General features: G+C 40.7%; 1 protein-coding gene across 4 annotated transcripts in view; it reads left to right on the top strand.

Moving 5' to 3' along the window:
• INO80 (INO80 complex ATPase subunit) overlaps positions 1 to 15,936 on the top strand; it is a 137,070-nt gene that overhangs the window by 47,049 nt on the left and 74,085 nt on the right. For 3 of the 4 annotated variants that reach the window (XM_510320.6, XM_054667384.2, XM_016927956.4), the window contains 5 exons: positions 9,229 to 9,288; positions 10,375 to 10,517; positions 12,452 to 12,536; positions 13,808 to 13,925; positions 15,158 to 15,243. In XM_510320.6, coding sequence (XP_510320.2) covers positions 9,229 to 9,288; positions 10,375 to 10,517; positions 12,452 to 12,536; positions 13,808 to 13,925; positions 15,158 to 15,243 — 492 coding nt within the window. The remainder of the gene's footprint in view (positions 1 to 9,228; positions 9,289 to 10,374; positions 10,518 to 12,451; positions 12,537 to 13,807; positions 13,926 to 15,157; positions 15,244 to 15,936) is intronic. The other variant, XM_016927958.4, reaches the window with a different exon arrangement.

Genomic DNA, 15,936 nt, shown 5'->3' with positions numbered 1-15,936 from the left:
CACAAAAACAAAAATATACATTGTTCCAAAATAACTTGCATATAATCACTATAAAACTTACTGCTGGGAATAATGAGTGCATATTGCATTTAGCCTGATAAATGGATACTCGTGGTCAAACTGCCATAATAGAAAACATCTACCTTATTTGGTTTAACATAGATTTTTGACAAATCATACCATCAGTACACATCCTATCATTTATGGCATTTCTCTTTTCATTCAAATCTATTGTAAATAATTCATTTCTTTTTTTAAATACATGTCTTATTTTTGTTTTTGTTTTGAGATGGAGTCTCACTCTGTCGCTGAGGCTAGAGTGCAGTGGCACAATCTCGGCTCACTGCAACCTCCATCTCCCAGGTTCAAGCAATCCTCCTGCCTCAGCCTCCTGAGTAACTGGGATTACAGGTGTCTGCCACCATGCCCAGCTAATTGTTTTGTATTTTTAATAGAGACGGGGTTTCACCATGTTGTCCAGGCTGGTCTCAAACTCTTGACCTCAGGTGATCCACATGCCTGGGCCTCCAAAAACGCAAGGATTACAGGCATGAGCCACCGCACACAGCCGTTTTTTTTTTTTTACATCAGAGTTTCACTCTTGTTGCCCAGGCTAGAGTGTAATGGTGCAAACTCTGCTCACCGCAACCTTTGCCTCCAGGGTTGAAGTGATTCTTCTGCCTCAGCCTCCCGAGTAGCTGGGATTACAGGCATGTGCCACCATGCCTGGCTAATTTTGTATTTTTAGTAGAGACGGGGTTTCTCTACTGACGATGTTGGTCAGGCTGGTCTCAAACTCCCGACCTCAGGTGATCCACCCATGTCAGCCTCCTGAAGTGCTGAGATTACAGGTGTGAGCCACTCCATCCAGCCCATTTTGCTTTTTTAGTAGAGGCAGGTCTCACTATGTTGCCCAGGCTGGTCTTGAACTCCTGGCCTCTAGTCATCCTTCTGCGTCAGCCTCCCAGAGTCCTGGGATTACAGGCACGAGCCACCAAACCCAGCCAGTTCATTTTCTTAATACTCTAAAGTCTGATCTCTAGTCTTAGTCCAGCTTATAATGTCTAAGGTAGATAATGTGAACATCGATTTAATTAATTCATAGGAAAAGAATTCAGGTTGAAGTAGGGGGTGATCGGGGAAGTATTTGGCATCCATTGGGCAAGACATTGATTAGATTTAAACAGCTGCTTAGTTATGAAAAGTTGGAGGAATTTAAGAAAGAATGAATAGGATTTATTGTTTGCAATTTAAAAGAATTGAAAATGAGTTAAATATGTGTTCTGTCCCTAAAGGAATATGATAATGAAGTTGCACAGTTAGGATAGTATTTTGGAGATTATATATCAAAATATGTTGACATGATCTCTGATTTTGGGTCTCTGTAATAGTGATGGGTTTCATGTAGTTTGAGGAGCTTGGGATAGGGTAGAAATGTGAGGCAGGTATTTTTCTGGCTTATGCTTTGTATGGAATAGGAAATTGTCTGGGATTTCCCACTTTGAGGCAGCTTTATGGCTGTGGTCCCATTTTGTGGCTAAATTGTAGATGTAGAAACTGTATAAGGAGTATTAGGATATATAGCTTTTAATTTGACTGACTCATTTTCATCTTGCTGAGATGATGATGAGATCATTCTACCGCAGTTTGTTGACTATTTTCTCTTAAATTGTTTGTCTTGTGGAATGGTGATCACCATCTTTTTCTGCTTTTTTTTTCATATGATGTTCAGTATATATTGAACAATGCAGATATTGAAAAATAAAAGATCTTGGCCGGGCATGGTGGCTCATGCCTGTAATCTCAGCACTTTAGGAGGCTGAGGCGGGTGGATCACAAGGTCAGGAGTTTAAGACCAGCCTGGCCAAGATGGTGAAACCCTGTCTCTACTAAAAATACAAAAATTAGCCAGGTGTTGTGGCAGGCGCCTGTAATCCCAGCTACTCGGGAGGCTGAGGCAGGAAAATTGCTTGAACCCGGGGGGCAGAGTTTGCAGTGAGCTGAGATCATGCCGCTGCACTCCAGCCTGGGCGACAGAGTGAGAATCCGTCTCAAAAAGAAAAAAGAAAAATAAAAGGTCTTAAAATTTTTTCACCAAACCACTTAAGTTTTCAGTAGCTCTTCCACTGCTGATAGATGGCAATGTGATATTACTAATGTCATTGATGCCTTTCCTTTGACTTTATAAGTTTGCCTGAAACAGAGCTATCATTTGCATGTTGAACTTTCTTTCGATACCCTAATTTAGGATTATATACCCTGTGGGTGTTGCCACCTCTTTTGATTTTTTTTTTTTTGCTTTTTTTTTTTTTTCTTAGAGACATTTTCTCCTTCTGTCTCCCAAGGTGGAGTGCCGAGACGTGATCATAGCTCACCGCAGCCCTGAACTCCACCTCAAGCCATTCTCCCACATCAGCCTCCCAAGTAGCTAAGACTACCGGCATGCAGCACCACACCCTGCTAATTTTTTTTTTTAATTTTGTGGTGCCGTCTTGCTATGTTGCCAAGGCTGGTCTCTAACTCCTGGCCTCACACAATCATCCCACCTTGGCCTCTTAAGGTGCTGGGATTATAGGCACCAGCCACTGCAGTTGGCTTGATTTTTTTTTTCCTAGTGCCCCAATATATTTTTTATTGTGACAAAATACATAGAACATAGTATTTACCATTTTAACTATTTAAAAATGGGCTGGGCCTGGTGGGTCATGCCTGTAATCCCAGTACTTTGGGAGGCCAAGGTGGGAAGATCACTTGAGTCCAGAAGTTCAAGAACAGCCTTGCCAACGTAGACCTTGTCTCTACAAAAAATTTAAAAGTTAGTTGGACATGGTAGTGCATGCCTGCAGACCAAGCTTATAAAAAAATGGGCCGGGTGCGGTGGCTCACGCCTGTAATCCCAGCACTTCGGAAGGCTGAGGCAGGGGGGTCACCTGAGGTCAGGAGTTCTAAACCAGCCTAACCAATGTGGAGAAACCCCATCTCTACTAAAAATACAAAATTAGCTGGGCATGGTGGCACATGCCTGTAATCCCAGCTACTCGGGAGGCTGAGGCAGGAGAATCGCTTGAACCCAGGAGGCAGAGGTTGTGGTGAGCTGAGATTGTGCCATTGCACTCCAGCCTGGGCAACAAGAGCACAACTCTGTCTCAAAAAAAAAAAAAAAGTACAATGTAGTAGCATTAGGTGCATTCACAGTCTTGTGTAACCATCACTGCTGTCTAGTTTCATAACTTTTTCATCAGCCCAAACAGAAGGCCTTTACCCACTAAACAATCACGTTCTATTCACCTTGTGCTGTAGCCTCTGGCAACCACAAATTTGACTGCTGTGGCTGGATTTGCTTATTCTGAACACTTTGTGAATGCCGTTTCTGTCTGGCTTCTTCTACTGAGTATAAAGTTTTCAAGCTTCATCCATATTATAGCATGTGTCAGTGCTTTATTCCTTTATATGGCTGAGTAATATTCCATTGTGTATATATATATCACATTTTGTTCATCCATTCATCTGTTGATGAATATTTGGGTTGTTTCCACCTTTTGGCTGTTGTGAGTAGTACTGCTATGAACATTCCTGTGCAAGTTTTTGTTTGAACACTTTTACTGTTTTCACTTCTTTTGGGTATGTACCTATGAATAGAATTGCTAGGTCATATGGTAATTCTACTTATTAAGGAATCTGCCACCTGTTTTTTTTGTTTTTTGTTTTTTGTTTTATGACACAGAGTCTTGCTCTGTCGCCCAGGCTGGAGTGCAGTGGCGTGATCTTGGCTCACTGCAACCTCCGCCTCCCAGGTTCAAGCAATTTTGCCTCAGCCTCCCGAGTAGCTGGGACTACAGGGGTGTACCACCACACCCAGCTAATTTTTGTATTTTTGGTAGAGACGGAGTTTCACCATGTTAGCCAGGCTGGTCTTGAACTCCTGACCTCAGGTGATCTGCCCGCCTCTGCCTCCCAAGGTGCTAGGATTACAGGCGTGAATCACCGAGCCCAGCCTGCTACCTGTTTTTGAATGGCTGTAAACTAAGAATAGTTTTTACTTTTTAAAATTATTGATAAAAAAATAAACTTTCATAGAATGTGACATACAAAGTTGAAAGTCATACGTATTGGAACACAGCCCCACACTGCACTCTTTTTCTACCTTTTTTTTGAGACAGTGTCTCGCTCTGTTTCCCAGGCTGGAGTGCAGTGACATGATCTTGGCTCACTGCAACCTCTGCCTCCTCCGGGTTCAAGCAGTTCTTCTGCCTCAAGCTCCCGTGTAACTGGGATTACAGGAGCCTGCCACCATGCCCGGTGAATTTCTTTATTCTTAGTAGAGGCTGAGTTTCCCCACGTTGGCCAGGCTGGTCTCAAATTCCTGAGCTCAAGCGATCCTTCTACCTTGGCTTCTCAAACTGCTTGGATTACAGACGTTAGCCACCATGCCCAGCCAGCTTTTTTCTTTATCTGATGTCTTGAGATGGAGCTTAGAGTATTGATTTTCAGCTTCTAATAGATGTACATTTAAGGATACTCATTGCTTTCTGAGCATGACTTTAGCCATCCAAAGGCTTGATGTGTCATATATACATTGTCTTTCACTTCATCATAATCTCTAACTTCCATTGCAAGTTCATTTTTGATCTATGGGTTATTTAAAAGTGTATTTCTAGGTGGGATGATCACTTGAGCCCTGGAGTTCAAGGCTACAGTGAGCTATGATCACACCACTGTACTCCAGCCTAGGCAACAGGGCGAGACCCTATCTCTTTTAAAAAATAAAAAGTGTAATTCATAATTTTCAAACAGTGGAGGATTGTCTAGATGTCTTGTTTGTTATTAATTGATACCTTAAATTCACATTGGTAAAAGAAACTTTTTATGACTTTAATACTTTGAAATTTGTTGAACCCTCATTTTTATGTCTCAGCATATTGTCAGTGTTTATATGTCCTCTGTGTATTGGAAAATTATAGGTATTCTGCCCTTTTTCATTGCAGTGTTGCATATATGTTGATTTAGGTCAAAGTTTGTTAAGTTGTTCAGCTCTTTCATGTCTTTACTGATTCGTCTGCCTATTCTGTCACTGACTGAGAGTGGTATATTAAAACATACCATGATTATGGATTTGTCCATTTCTCTTCTGTCCATTTTTGCTTTATATATTTTGAGGCTGTAAGATTTATACTCTTCCTGGTGAACTGAACCTTTTATTATTATGAAATTTTCCTTTTAAAGACTTTTTGACTAAAAGTCTGTATTTTCTGATATATATTGTTTTTCTTTAATTTTTTTCTGAATACAGAATGTGAGAGCGTCTTTGCTTAATTTTTACATGGCTTTTTTTCTTCCTTTTATTTGTAATCATTTTACATCATTTGTGGTGCATTTCTCTTTTTGAGACGGAGTCTATCTGTCGCCAGGCTGGAGTGCAGTGGCGCAATCTCAGCTCACTGCAACCTCCGTCTCCAGGGTTCAAGCAATTCTGTCTCAGCCTTCCTAGTAGCTGGGATTACAGGCGCATGCCACCACGCCCGGCTAATTTTTGTATTTTTAGTACAGACGGGGTTTCACCATGTTAGCCAGGCTGGTCTCTTAACTCCTGACCTCAAGTGATCCGCCTGCCTCAGCTTCCCAAAGTGCTGGGATTATAGGTGTGAGCCACCGTGCCCGACCTTAAGGTGTATTTCTTGCCTCTTGTTGGGAATATTTGTGCTTTTAATGTAAATGCTGATATATTGAGTTTTAAGTCTGCCTTACTAATTGTTTTTCTACTTGTGGCACCTGTTTAATTTTTCTCTTTTCCTTATTTTTACATTTAAATTTTTTTGAGACGGTGTCTGGCTCTGTGGCCCAGGCTGGAGTGCAGTGATGTGATCTCAGCTTACTGCAACCTCTGCCTCCCAGGTTCAAGCAATTCTCCTGCCTCAGCATCCTGAGTAGCTAGAATAACAGGCACCTACCACCACACCCAACTAATTTTGGTATTTTTACTAGAGATGGGGTTTCACCACGTTGGCCAGGCTGGTCTTGGACTCCTGACCTCAGGTAATCTGCCCACCTTAGCTTCCCAAAGTGCTGTGATTACAGGCATGAGCCACTGCGCCCACCCTAATTTAAAAACATTTTTTGGCCCATGACAGCGCTCAGGAGATCCTGAGAAATGTGTCCCAGTGTTTTGATTCTCTCCTTTCTTATGTCCTTTTAGACTGATTAAATGTTATTGCTCTCCCTCCCTCTCTTAGCTTATTATTTGTCTTAGTTTGTTTTGTGCTGCTATAACAAAACACAGAAAACTGAGTAATTTATAAAGAAAAGAGATTTATTTGTTATAGTTCCAGAGGGCCTGAGAAGTCAAAAAGTGAGGCGTCCTCATCTCACAAGGGCCTTCTTGTTGCATCACTCCAGATTGGAAGGCAGAGGAGCAGAAGAGCCCAGGGTGAGGGGGACTCCTGTGATAATGGCATTAATTCATTCATGAGGGCAAAGCCCCCATGACCTTCTCACCCCTGAAAGCTCCCACCTCTCAGTACTGTTGCATTGGAGATTAAGTTTCCAGCACATAAACCTCGAGAGAGATGTTCAAACCATAGCACTAGTCATGTATTTATTTTATTCTTTTTGGTTTTTTTTGGAGACAGAGTCTCGCTCTGTCACCCACGCTTCAGTGCAGTGGTGTGATCTCCACTCACTGCAACCTCTGCGCCCAGCTAATTTTTGTATTTTTAGTAGAGACAGGGTTTTGCCATGTTGGCCAGGCTGGTCTTGAACTCCTGGCCTCAGGTGATCCATCCACCTCAGCCTCCCAGAGTGCTGAGATTACAGGCATGAGCCACCATACTTGGCCTGTTTTATTCTCTAGTAGATAATCTGGGGGAAAACTTGCCTTCTTGACTTAAAACATAATAATAATATAAATTAAGAGTTACTACTTTCTGGATAATATAAAGACTTCGGTATACTTGGACTACATCCCTTTTGTCTCGACTTATATGCTGTAGGTTTTGTATACTTTTTATATTTTAAACCCCATGAGACATTTTATTATTGCTTATATATTTTTTGTTTAGATTTTTTCATATTATATATTCAATTTTTATTTATCTTCATTTCTTCCTGCATATTTCTGCTTCCATTTGGCTGAAATTTTTCAGAACAACAAAAGATAGCGGTCTGTAGATTCAAGAAGCCCTGTGAGGTGCAGGGATAAGGAGAAAGAAAACCACATCTAGAAAACACCACAGAAAAAGTGCTGAATCTTGCATTCGGTTGTTTCTTTGTGCTTTAATCTGGATATTTTCTTCTGACTTGTCATCTAGTTCACTAATTTTCTCTTTAGCTGCATCTAATCTGTCATTAGATCCATTCATTAATTTCTTGATTTTAGTTACTATATTTTTCAGTTCTAAAAATTTGCTTTGATTCTTTTATAATTTATAGCATACCATTGAAATTCTCTATCATGTTTTTCATTAACAAATTAGCATTTTTTAAAGTATTTTTCATTTGATATTTTTAAATTTTTTAATTTTATTTATTTTTTTGAAACACAGTCTCACTCTGTCGCCCAGGCTGGAGTGCAGTGGCACGATCTCGGCTCACTGCAACTTCCGCTTGCCGGGTTCAAGCGATTTTCCTGCCTCAGCTTCCCGAATAGTTGCGACTACAGGTGTGTGCCACCACTCCTGGCTAATTTTTTTTTTTTTTTTTTTTTTTTGTATTTTTGGTAGAGACGGTGTTTCACCATGTTGGCCAGGGTGGTCTCTATCTCCTGAGCTCGTGATCCACCTGCTTCGGCCTTGCAAAGTGCTAGGATTCCAGGTGTGAGCCACTGTGCCCGGCCTAAACTTTTATTTATTTATTTTTTTGAAACAAAGTCTTGCTCTGTTGCCCAGGCTGGAGTGCAGTGGCAGAATCTTGGCTCACTGCAACCTCTCCCAGGCTCAAGCAATTCTGCCTTAGACTCGTGAGTTCCTGGGACTGCAGGTGCGTGTCACCACACCTAGCTAACTTTTGTATTTTTTGTAGAGAGAGAGTTTCACCATGTTGCCCAGGCTGGTCTGAAACTCCCATGCTCAGGTGATCTGCCAGCCTCAGTCTCCCAAAATGCTGGGATTACAGGCATGAGCCACTACTCCTGGCCAAAAGTCTGTTTTTAATATTTTTATTATTTTAATCTCCTCTGTGTACGTTATCTTTCTTTCATGTAGGCTTTCAGTCATGTGATATGGTCTTTCTATATGTCTGGTTATTTTTTAATGCTATGCCAGACATTGTATAGGAAAAACTATAGAGATAAGTGTGGGCTCTCACAACTGTTTTCTTCTAGAGAGGATTTATGTGTTTTTTTGCCACTAGTAATTATTTGGGGGTTGGTGGGGATGCAAATTATTCAAAGCCTTTTTAATCTGGAATTCAGATGTTTTGAGGCGGGGAGTCGGTACCTATTCAGGCAAGTCTAGGCAAGTCTATGTATGATTTACTGTTACTACTACCTTGTAGCCTTTGAGTTCCAACTTAAAGCCAGGGATGTGGCTGGTTACAAGAGTCTTTTTCCTTGAACTACAATTTTTGTTCTCTATGTCTTACATCTTTTTGTTTTTTTTTTTTTCCTGAGACAAAGTCTTGCTCTTGTCCCCCAGGCTGGAGTGCAGTGGCGCCATCTCTGCTCACTGCAACCTCCTGCCTCCCTAGTAGCTGGAATTACAGGTGCGTGCCACCACACCCGGCTAATTTTAGTATTTTTAGTAGAGACGTTTCACCATGTTGGCCAGGCTGGTCTCCAACTTCTGACCTCAGGTGATCCGCCTGCCTCGACCTCCCAAAGTGCTGGGATTACAGGCGTGAGCCACCATGCCCAGGCTATCTTACATCTCTTAAGAAAAAGTGTCCTCAGTTTCTTACCCTCTCAACTAGAACTTTTGTAATGCCATGGTACCATCAGTGATAAAGTATACCACATACTAGGCTTACCTCTCTGGGCTTCCGTTGTTTTCTGATTTGGGCCTCTGTAATTGCCCACTGTCTCAGTAGCTGTTTTATGCCTTCAGACAAATGAATTGTGTGTGTGTGTTTCTATTTGGACAACAGGGTTGGTTAAACCACTTATTCCACCATTGGCAGGAGAGGAATTCCTATGCTCATTTTATTAGTTTCTTTTTAAATTGTTCCGAATTATATATTTGTTATAATACTTTTAAGATCATCTATAGAAAGTAATGTATATATTGGCCCTTTTTCTAGGTGCTACCATATTGGGGAAATCCTCATGATAGAAAAGTCATCAGAAGGTTCTGGAGTCAGGTAACATTCTACTTAAACTGCATACATACGTACCGTACATGCAGTCGTTATTTCTCTAATTGATGTGGATAATTTCTTTTAGACAAAAATCTTCTTATCTATTATATATTTCTGGACACTGATCAAGTTTCCATTTTTCTGATACAATACTTTTCCTGTTGTAGGCAATCAGCTGGACTTGATTTCCAGGATTAATTAAGAATCTTTTTTTTTGAGACAAGGTCTTGCTCTGTTGCCCAGGCTGGAGTGCAGTGGCATGATCACATTTCACTGTAGCCTTGACCTCCTGGCTCAAGCAATCCTCCCACCTCAGCCACCCAAACTACAAGCAGGAGACAGCACACCCAGCTAATTTTTGGGACTATAGGCTCGCTACACCATGCCCAGCTAATTTTTGTATTTTTTGTAGAGATGTGGTTTCAACCTGTTGCCCAGGGTGGTCTCAAACTCCTGGGCTTAAGTGATCCTCCTGCCTCGGCCTCCCAAAGTGCTGGGATTACAGGTGTGAGCCACCACACCTGGCCAGAACTTTTTTCTTTAATAAGCTGAAGACTAGTTTCAGCCTAGTTTGTGGTAAATGTGACTGCTTTAAAAACAGTTACAGTGGCCGGGCATGGTGGCTCATGCCTATAATCCCAGCATTTTGGGAGGCTGAGGCAGGAGGATCACTTGAGTCCAGCAGTTCGAGACCAGCCTGGGTAACATAGTGAGACCCCCATCTCTACATAAAATAAAATAAAATAAAAAAATTAGCCGGGCATGGTGGTATATGCCTGTAGTCCCAGCTGTTTGGGAGACTAAGGCAGGAGGATCACCTGAGCCCAGGAGGTTGTGTTTGCAGTGAGCCATGTTCACGCTGCTGGACTCTAGTCTGGGTAACGGAGTGAGACCCTCTCAACAACAGCAAAACAACAGACAAAACCCCACAGTATGGTTCACTTCACTGCACATCTCCCTACCATATGGGAGAAGCACATCTTCAGGGCTGTCTTAAACATTTTGGCCCTAGAAAAACAGTCCATACATCAGTTCCTTATTATGAATTATTAGGTTTCTCTTTTCACCCTTCCCCTTTTATATTTACAGAAGACCCTCTACACTCAGGATGCCCCCTTCCATGTGGTTATTACCAGCTATCAGCTGGTGGTGCAGGATGTAAAGTATTTCCAGCGGGTCAAGTGGCAATACATGGTACTGGATGAGGCTCAGGCGCTCAAGAGTAGTTCCAGGTAACATGAGTAGTAGAAACCAAACTCAATGCATTGGGTTAAGTATACACGCACACACACACACGCACACACACACACACACACACACAGACTTGTATATATGAATAAAATCAAGATATGAGAAGTTTTATTTAATTTTTTTAATAGAGACAAGGTCTCGCTTTGCTGCCCAGGCTAGTCTTGAACTCCTGGCTTCAAGCGATCCTCTCGCATCGGCCTCCCCAGGTGTTGGGATTAGAGGGATGAGCCACCCGTCCAATATATGAGAGGTTTTAAATATGACGTGACATGATCTCTGCATCAGTCGTGTACCTGATCAGAAGGCAAAAATTCCCTTTTTTTATTGTTTCATGGAACACAAATGTTAATGCCAAGAATACCAAGACTTTTCTCAACTTTTATCTCCCTGTTCAAGAAGGTGACATTTTTACAGGTCATCTCTTCAGGGAAAATTTCTATAGAGGAAGGAGTCTCTGCCCTTGCTTTAAGGTATTATTTTAGATAGGAGTTCTAAGTAGGAGGTAGAATGTTAGGTTATGTGGATTGGATGCTCTGTTTGTTTTATGTTGATTATCTGAGACCCTGGATGGTTTTCAGATCTCCAAGAATCCTTTTATTCTAAGTTATGTGTTTAAAATATTCCAATACCTTTGAGGTCCCAAAGTAAATAAAAAGTGTTATTTGGTGATATTAAACCTGAGGTTTGATATTTTTTTATTAACTCATGGTGAGTCCTTAGAAATTTATTAGAGGTCCATGTTAACTGGCTAGATGATATTTTCTGTAGAACTTTGTTTTTTCTATTCTTTTCTTTCTTTCTTTCTTTCTTTTTTTTTTTTTTTGAGATGTAGTTTCACTCTTGTTGCCCAGGCTGGAGTGCAGTGGCGCAGTCTCGGCTCACTGCAACCTCCACCTCCCAGATTCAAGCAATTCTCCTGCCTCAGCCTCCCGAGTAGCTGGGATTACAAGTGCTCACCACCATGTCCGGCTAATTTTTGTATTTTTAGTAGAGACGGGGTTTTGCCATGGTGGCCAGGCTTGTCTCGAACTCCTGACCTCAGGTTATCCACCTGCCTCTGCCTCCCAAAGTGCTGGGATTACAGGCGTGAGCCCTTCTGTGGAACTTTCTATCCTCAGAAAGGTCTTACTTCCTACAGCAATCTTTTTTTTTTTTTTTTTGAGACAGGGGATAGGGTCTTGCTCTGTTGCCCAGGATGGAGTGGTGCAGTGGCGCAGTTGGGGCTCACTGCAGCCTTGACCTCCCTGTCTCAAACGATCCTCCCATCTCAGTCTCAGAGCTGGGACTACAGGCGTGTGCCACCATGCTGGGCTAATTTTTTGTATTTATAGTAGACACGGGGTTTCTCCATGCTGCACAGGTTGGTCTTGAACTCCTGCACTCAAGCCTCCCAAAGTGCTGGGAGTACAGACATGAGCCACCATGCTTGGCATACTGCAGTTGTTCGAAGGAGCATATGCCTTTGGCCAGGAGCAATGAAGATTCATTTTACATTTTCTTCTCACCAACACTCCTCATAACTGCTCTCTCCAAACTCATACTGGAAGTGCACAGATTAATAATTTTGACACTTTATACCACAGATATGTACTTTCTAATTAAATGACTTATGTCAGCAAAAATGACTAAAGATAATAGAAGAGTTTATAAAGCCAGAAATGATACAACTCTGCCTATTTGAGGCTATTTTTTTCTAAATCCAAATACCATGTTTTCAGTAGAGAGGAGTCATTTCCCTTGGAAGTGTCCTGTTTTCAGCTTTGTTGAATAATGTTTTTCAGTTGAATACATGATGGAGTACTTGATTCTGAATGTTAGTTTTTTGGAAGGCATTTTTGTCAATATGGGGTCTCAGTAGGATAATTAAAGAACAATTTATTGCTAACATGAATTTGTAACTTATTTTATCAAACAGTGTTCGTTGGAAGATCCTCTTACAGTTCCAGTGTCGGAATCGGCTTTTGCTAACCGGGACCCCAATTCAGAACACCATGGCAGAGGTAGGCACTAGTCCAGGTCACAGGTTTATATCTTCATAAAACAGAAGGATTCCAGCAGAGCATAGAATTCTTTACCCATTCCCTTGCAGTGCTACTGCTTTGTATAAATTATAGTCCCCACATAAAAGACTTGCCCCAAGTCGTCTTTTAGGCATAGGCATCATTCCTGTTTTCTTATTCTCTGGCATAAGGCCAATGAATTACTGTATTCTTTTGTATTTAAGGAATACTGACCACATTAGAAAATGTAAACATTTAATGCAGAGACGTGTTTTTGCTAGAGTTGAAATGTAATATTTGTTAACACAGAGGGGAGCTAAAATTTTTGGGGGGAGTTAATTGATCATCTAGAATAAGGGTCAGAAATCCTTATAGAGGCTGCGTGCAGCTGCTCATGCCTGTAATCCCAACAACTTGGGAGGTCGAAGTGGGAGGATGCCTTGAACCCAGCAGTTCAAGACCAGCCTGGGCAACGTGGTGAAACCCGGACGCTACAAAAAAAATCAAAAAATTAGCCAGGCATAGTGGTGCATGCCTGTAGTCTCAGCTTCTTAGGAGGCAGAGTTGGGATGATTGCTTGAATCCTGAGGTCAAAGTTACAATGAGCCGAGATTGTGCCACCGTATGCCAGCCTGGGCAACAGAGTGAGACTCCATCTCAAAAAAAAAAAAAAAAAAAAAACCAAAAGAAGAAAACTTTATAGAAACTGACAGATAGTATATATTTTATGGAGTTTGGAGGCCATGCAATCATGGTTGCAGCTACTCAACTTTGCTTGTCTAATAAAGTAGCCATAGGCAATACATAAGTGAATGGCCATGGCTATGTTTCAATAAAACTTGATTTAACATAGTGGTAGACCAGACTTGGCCCAACAGGCCATATTTTTCTAACCCCTAATCTAGGATTATTAGTAGCAAGTTATCATACCTTAGGTTGTGTTCAATTATGGAATAGATTTTTATAAGAAGATCGTTAAAACTATCCCATTGCAAAATCTGAGCATGACTTGCGCTTTGAAACTTTTAGTTTGAAATTAGTTGACAAAGAATCACATTTTGCTACAGCACCTAATAAAATTAGGGTTGGTTGATGAGGCAAGAATGTAGTTGAATTCATTCATTTTCTGTCTTTCATTCACACATACACATGCATCTAGGCACTTACACACTAATACACCTGCAATTTTCTCTCTCTACTCTATCTAATACATCCTTACACGCTGTCATTTTATTGCTCTATAGCTATTTCATTTTTGTCTTTGTTTACAGCTTTGGGCTCTGCTGCATTTCATTATGCCAACATTATTTGATTCACATGAGGAATTTAATGAATGGTTTTCCAAGGACATTGAGAGCCATGCCGAAAACAAATCTGCTATTGATGAGAGTGAGTACTGTTATGAGCTGGCTTTCTATCTACCTATCAGTGTAGGCAACCACGTAATTGCATATTTTCTTTTATTTGAATAATTTTTCTTCCAGTATACATAGACAAATCAGTGGGGAAGAAAACCACATTTTTTGCTTATAAAATAATTTTGTTTTTTGTACATATTTAACAGTCAAAAAAGAACTAATTTAGATGATTACTACTATAGTCTTGTCTAATCAAGGCAGATCAGGCTTGATTCATAAAGTATTATATTTTAGCTTGCAGAATTCACATTTCCCATTTAGATCTTGAAAAATTCATATTGGCCAGGCATGGTGGCTCACATCTGTAATCCCAGCACTTTGGGAGGCTAAGGTGGGCGGATCACGTTAGGTCAGGAGTTCAAGACCAGCCTGGCCAACATGGTGAAACCCTGTCTCTACAAAAATACAAAAATTAGCCGGGCATGATGGCGGGTACCTGTAATCCCAGCTACACGGGAGGCTGAGGCGGGTGAATCGCTTGAACCCAGGAGATGGAGTTTGCAGTGAGCCGAGATTGCATCATTGCACTCCAGCCTGGGTGATAGAGCCAGACTCCATCTCAAAAGAAAATTCATATTTAATTCTTTGTGGGTCAAATGGGTCAAATGCTATGGGTCTAATGGGTCAAAGCTTTTTTCCTGTGATAAAAACAGCAAATATTAGAAGGGCCATTTTTGTTATTTTTCTCTATATATTAGAATTTGTTTTCATTGTGAGCATTTTTAACCTTATCAATACTTTTGATATTGTTGAATAATATCTCTCTGATTTTAAGAGCATTCTGAAGTGTTTATTACACAGACATGAGCTTGCTCACTATTAGAAAAATCCTTATGTGATTTTACACTATGAGTTGTTAGTTTGCTGACATCCTTTGGAAGGTAATTTTTGGGGAACACTGAGAGTCTCAGATAATTTTTCTTATACTTACAACCCTATTAGTGATAAAATGTCCCTAAAACCTAAAAATGAATTCTAATGAAAATAGAGCCTAGTATATTTATCCTGTTGACTATAGCAAGATGGTATAAAAAATTAAAATTTCTTGCTTTCCTACTTGGGAAAAAGTTTCAGTCTGCTTTTAGAGAATCATTGAGCCAAAGGAGTTTTGAAGAGTTTGGTGAGAGGTGAATGTGGTATTTGTTTCTGTTGTTTTTGTGAAATCACTATAATGTATTACTTGGGGGCCTCCCGGCATTTCAGATCAACTTTCTCGCTTACACATGATTTTGAAGCCATTTATGCTGAGGAGAATCAAGAAAGATGTGGAAAATGAATTATCTGACAAGGTAAGTAAAGAAGACCTCATGTGTTTAAGCCTCAATAGGCACCAACTTAAGATTCCAGGGGGAGAAATTTATTGATATATGTTTAGTTGAAGTTTGCTTGAAGGAAGACGTTTAAACTTGCATGGATCAAAGAGGACTTAAAATGAGGCAAATAATTGAGGAAAATAACATCTTTTTTTCTTTTTTTGAAATGCTCTTTACTGGAGAATTTGAAACATTACAAAAATAGAAAGATAGTATAATGAATCCCCTTGACCCATTGTTCCGTGACAATAATCATTAACTCTACCTCTCTCTTATTCAAAAGCAAATCCCAGATGTTTTATAAATGAATATTTGTTTATAAAGTATTTTCATGTATATTTCTAAAAGATTTGGTTTTTTTAAACACTGCCTAACCACATGCCATTATCACACCTATTTAAAAAGACCAGTTCCATGATAGCATCACGTATCTAGTCAGTGTTCAGATATCTCCAGTTGTCTTTGTGTGTCTGTCTCTCTTCTTCAAAGAATTAATTTGTAGCCGGGCACGGTGGCTCACGCCTGTAATCCCAGCACTTTGGGAGGCTGAGGTGGGCGGATCATGAGGTCAGGAAATCGAAATCATCCTGGCTAACACAGTGAAACCCTGTCTCTACTAAAAATACAAAAAATTAGCCAGGCATGGCAGCAGGCGCCTGTAGTCCCAGT

This window comes from Pan troglodytes, chromosome 16 (genome assembly GCF_028858775.2).
Source record: "Pan troglodytes isolate AG18354 chromosome 16, NHGRI_mPanTro3-v2.0_pri, whole genome shotgun sequence".
NCBI classification, from domain to species: Eukaryota; Metazoa; Chordata; class Mammalia; order Primates; family Hominidae; genus Pan; species Pan troglodytes.
This window is presented reverse-complemented; position numbering and strand designations above follow the sequence as displayed.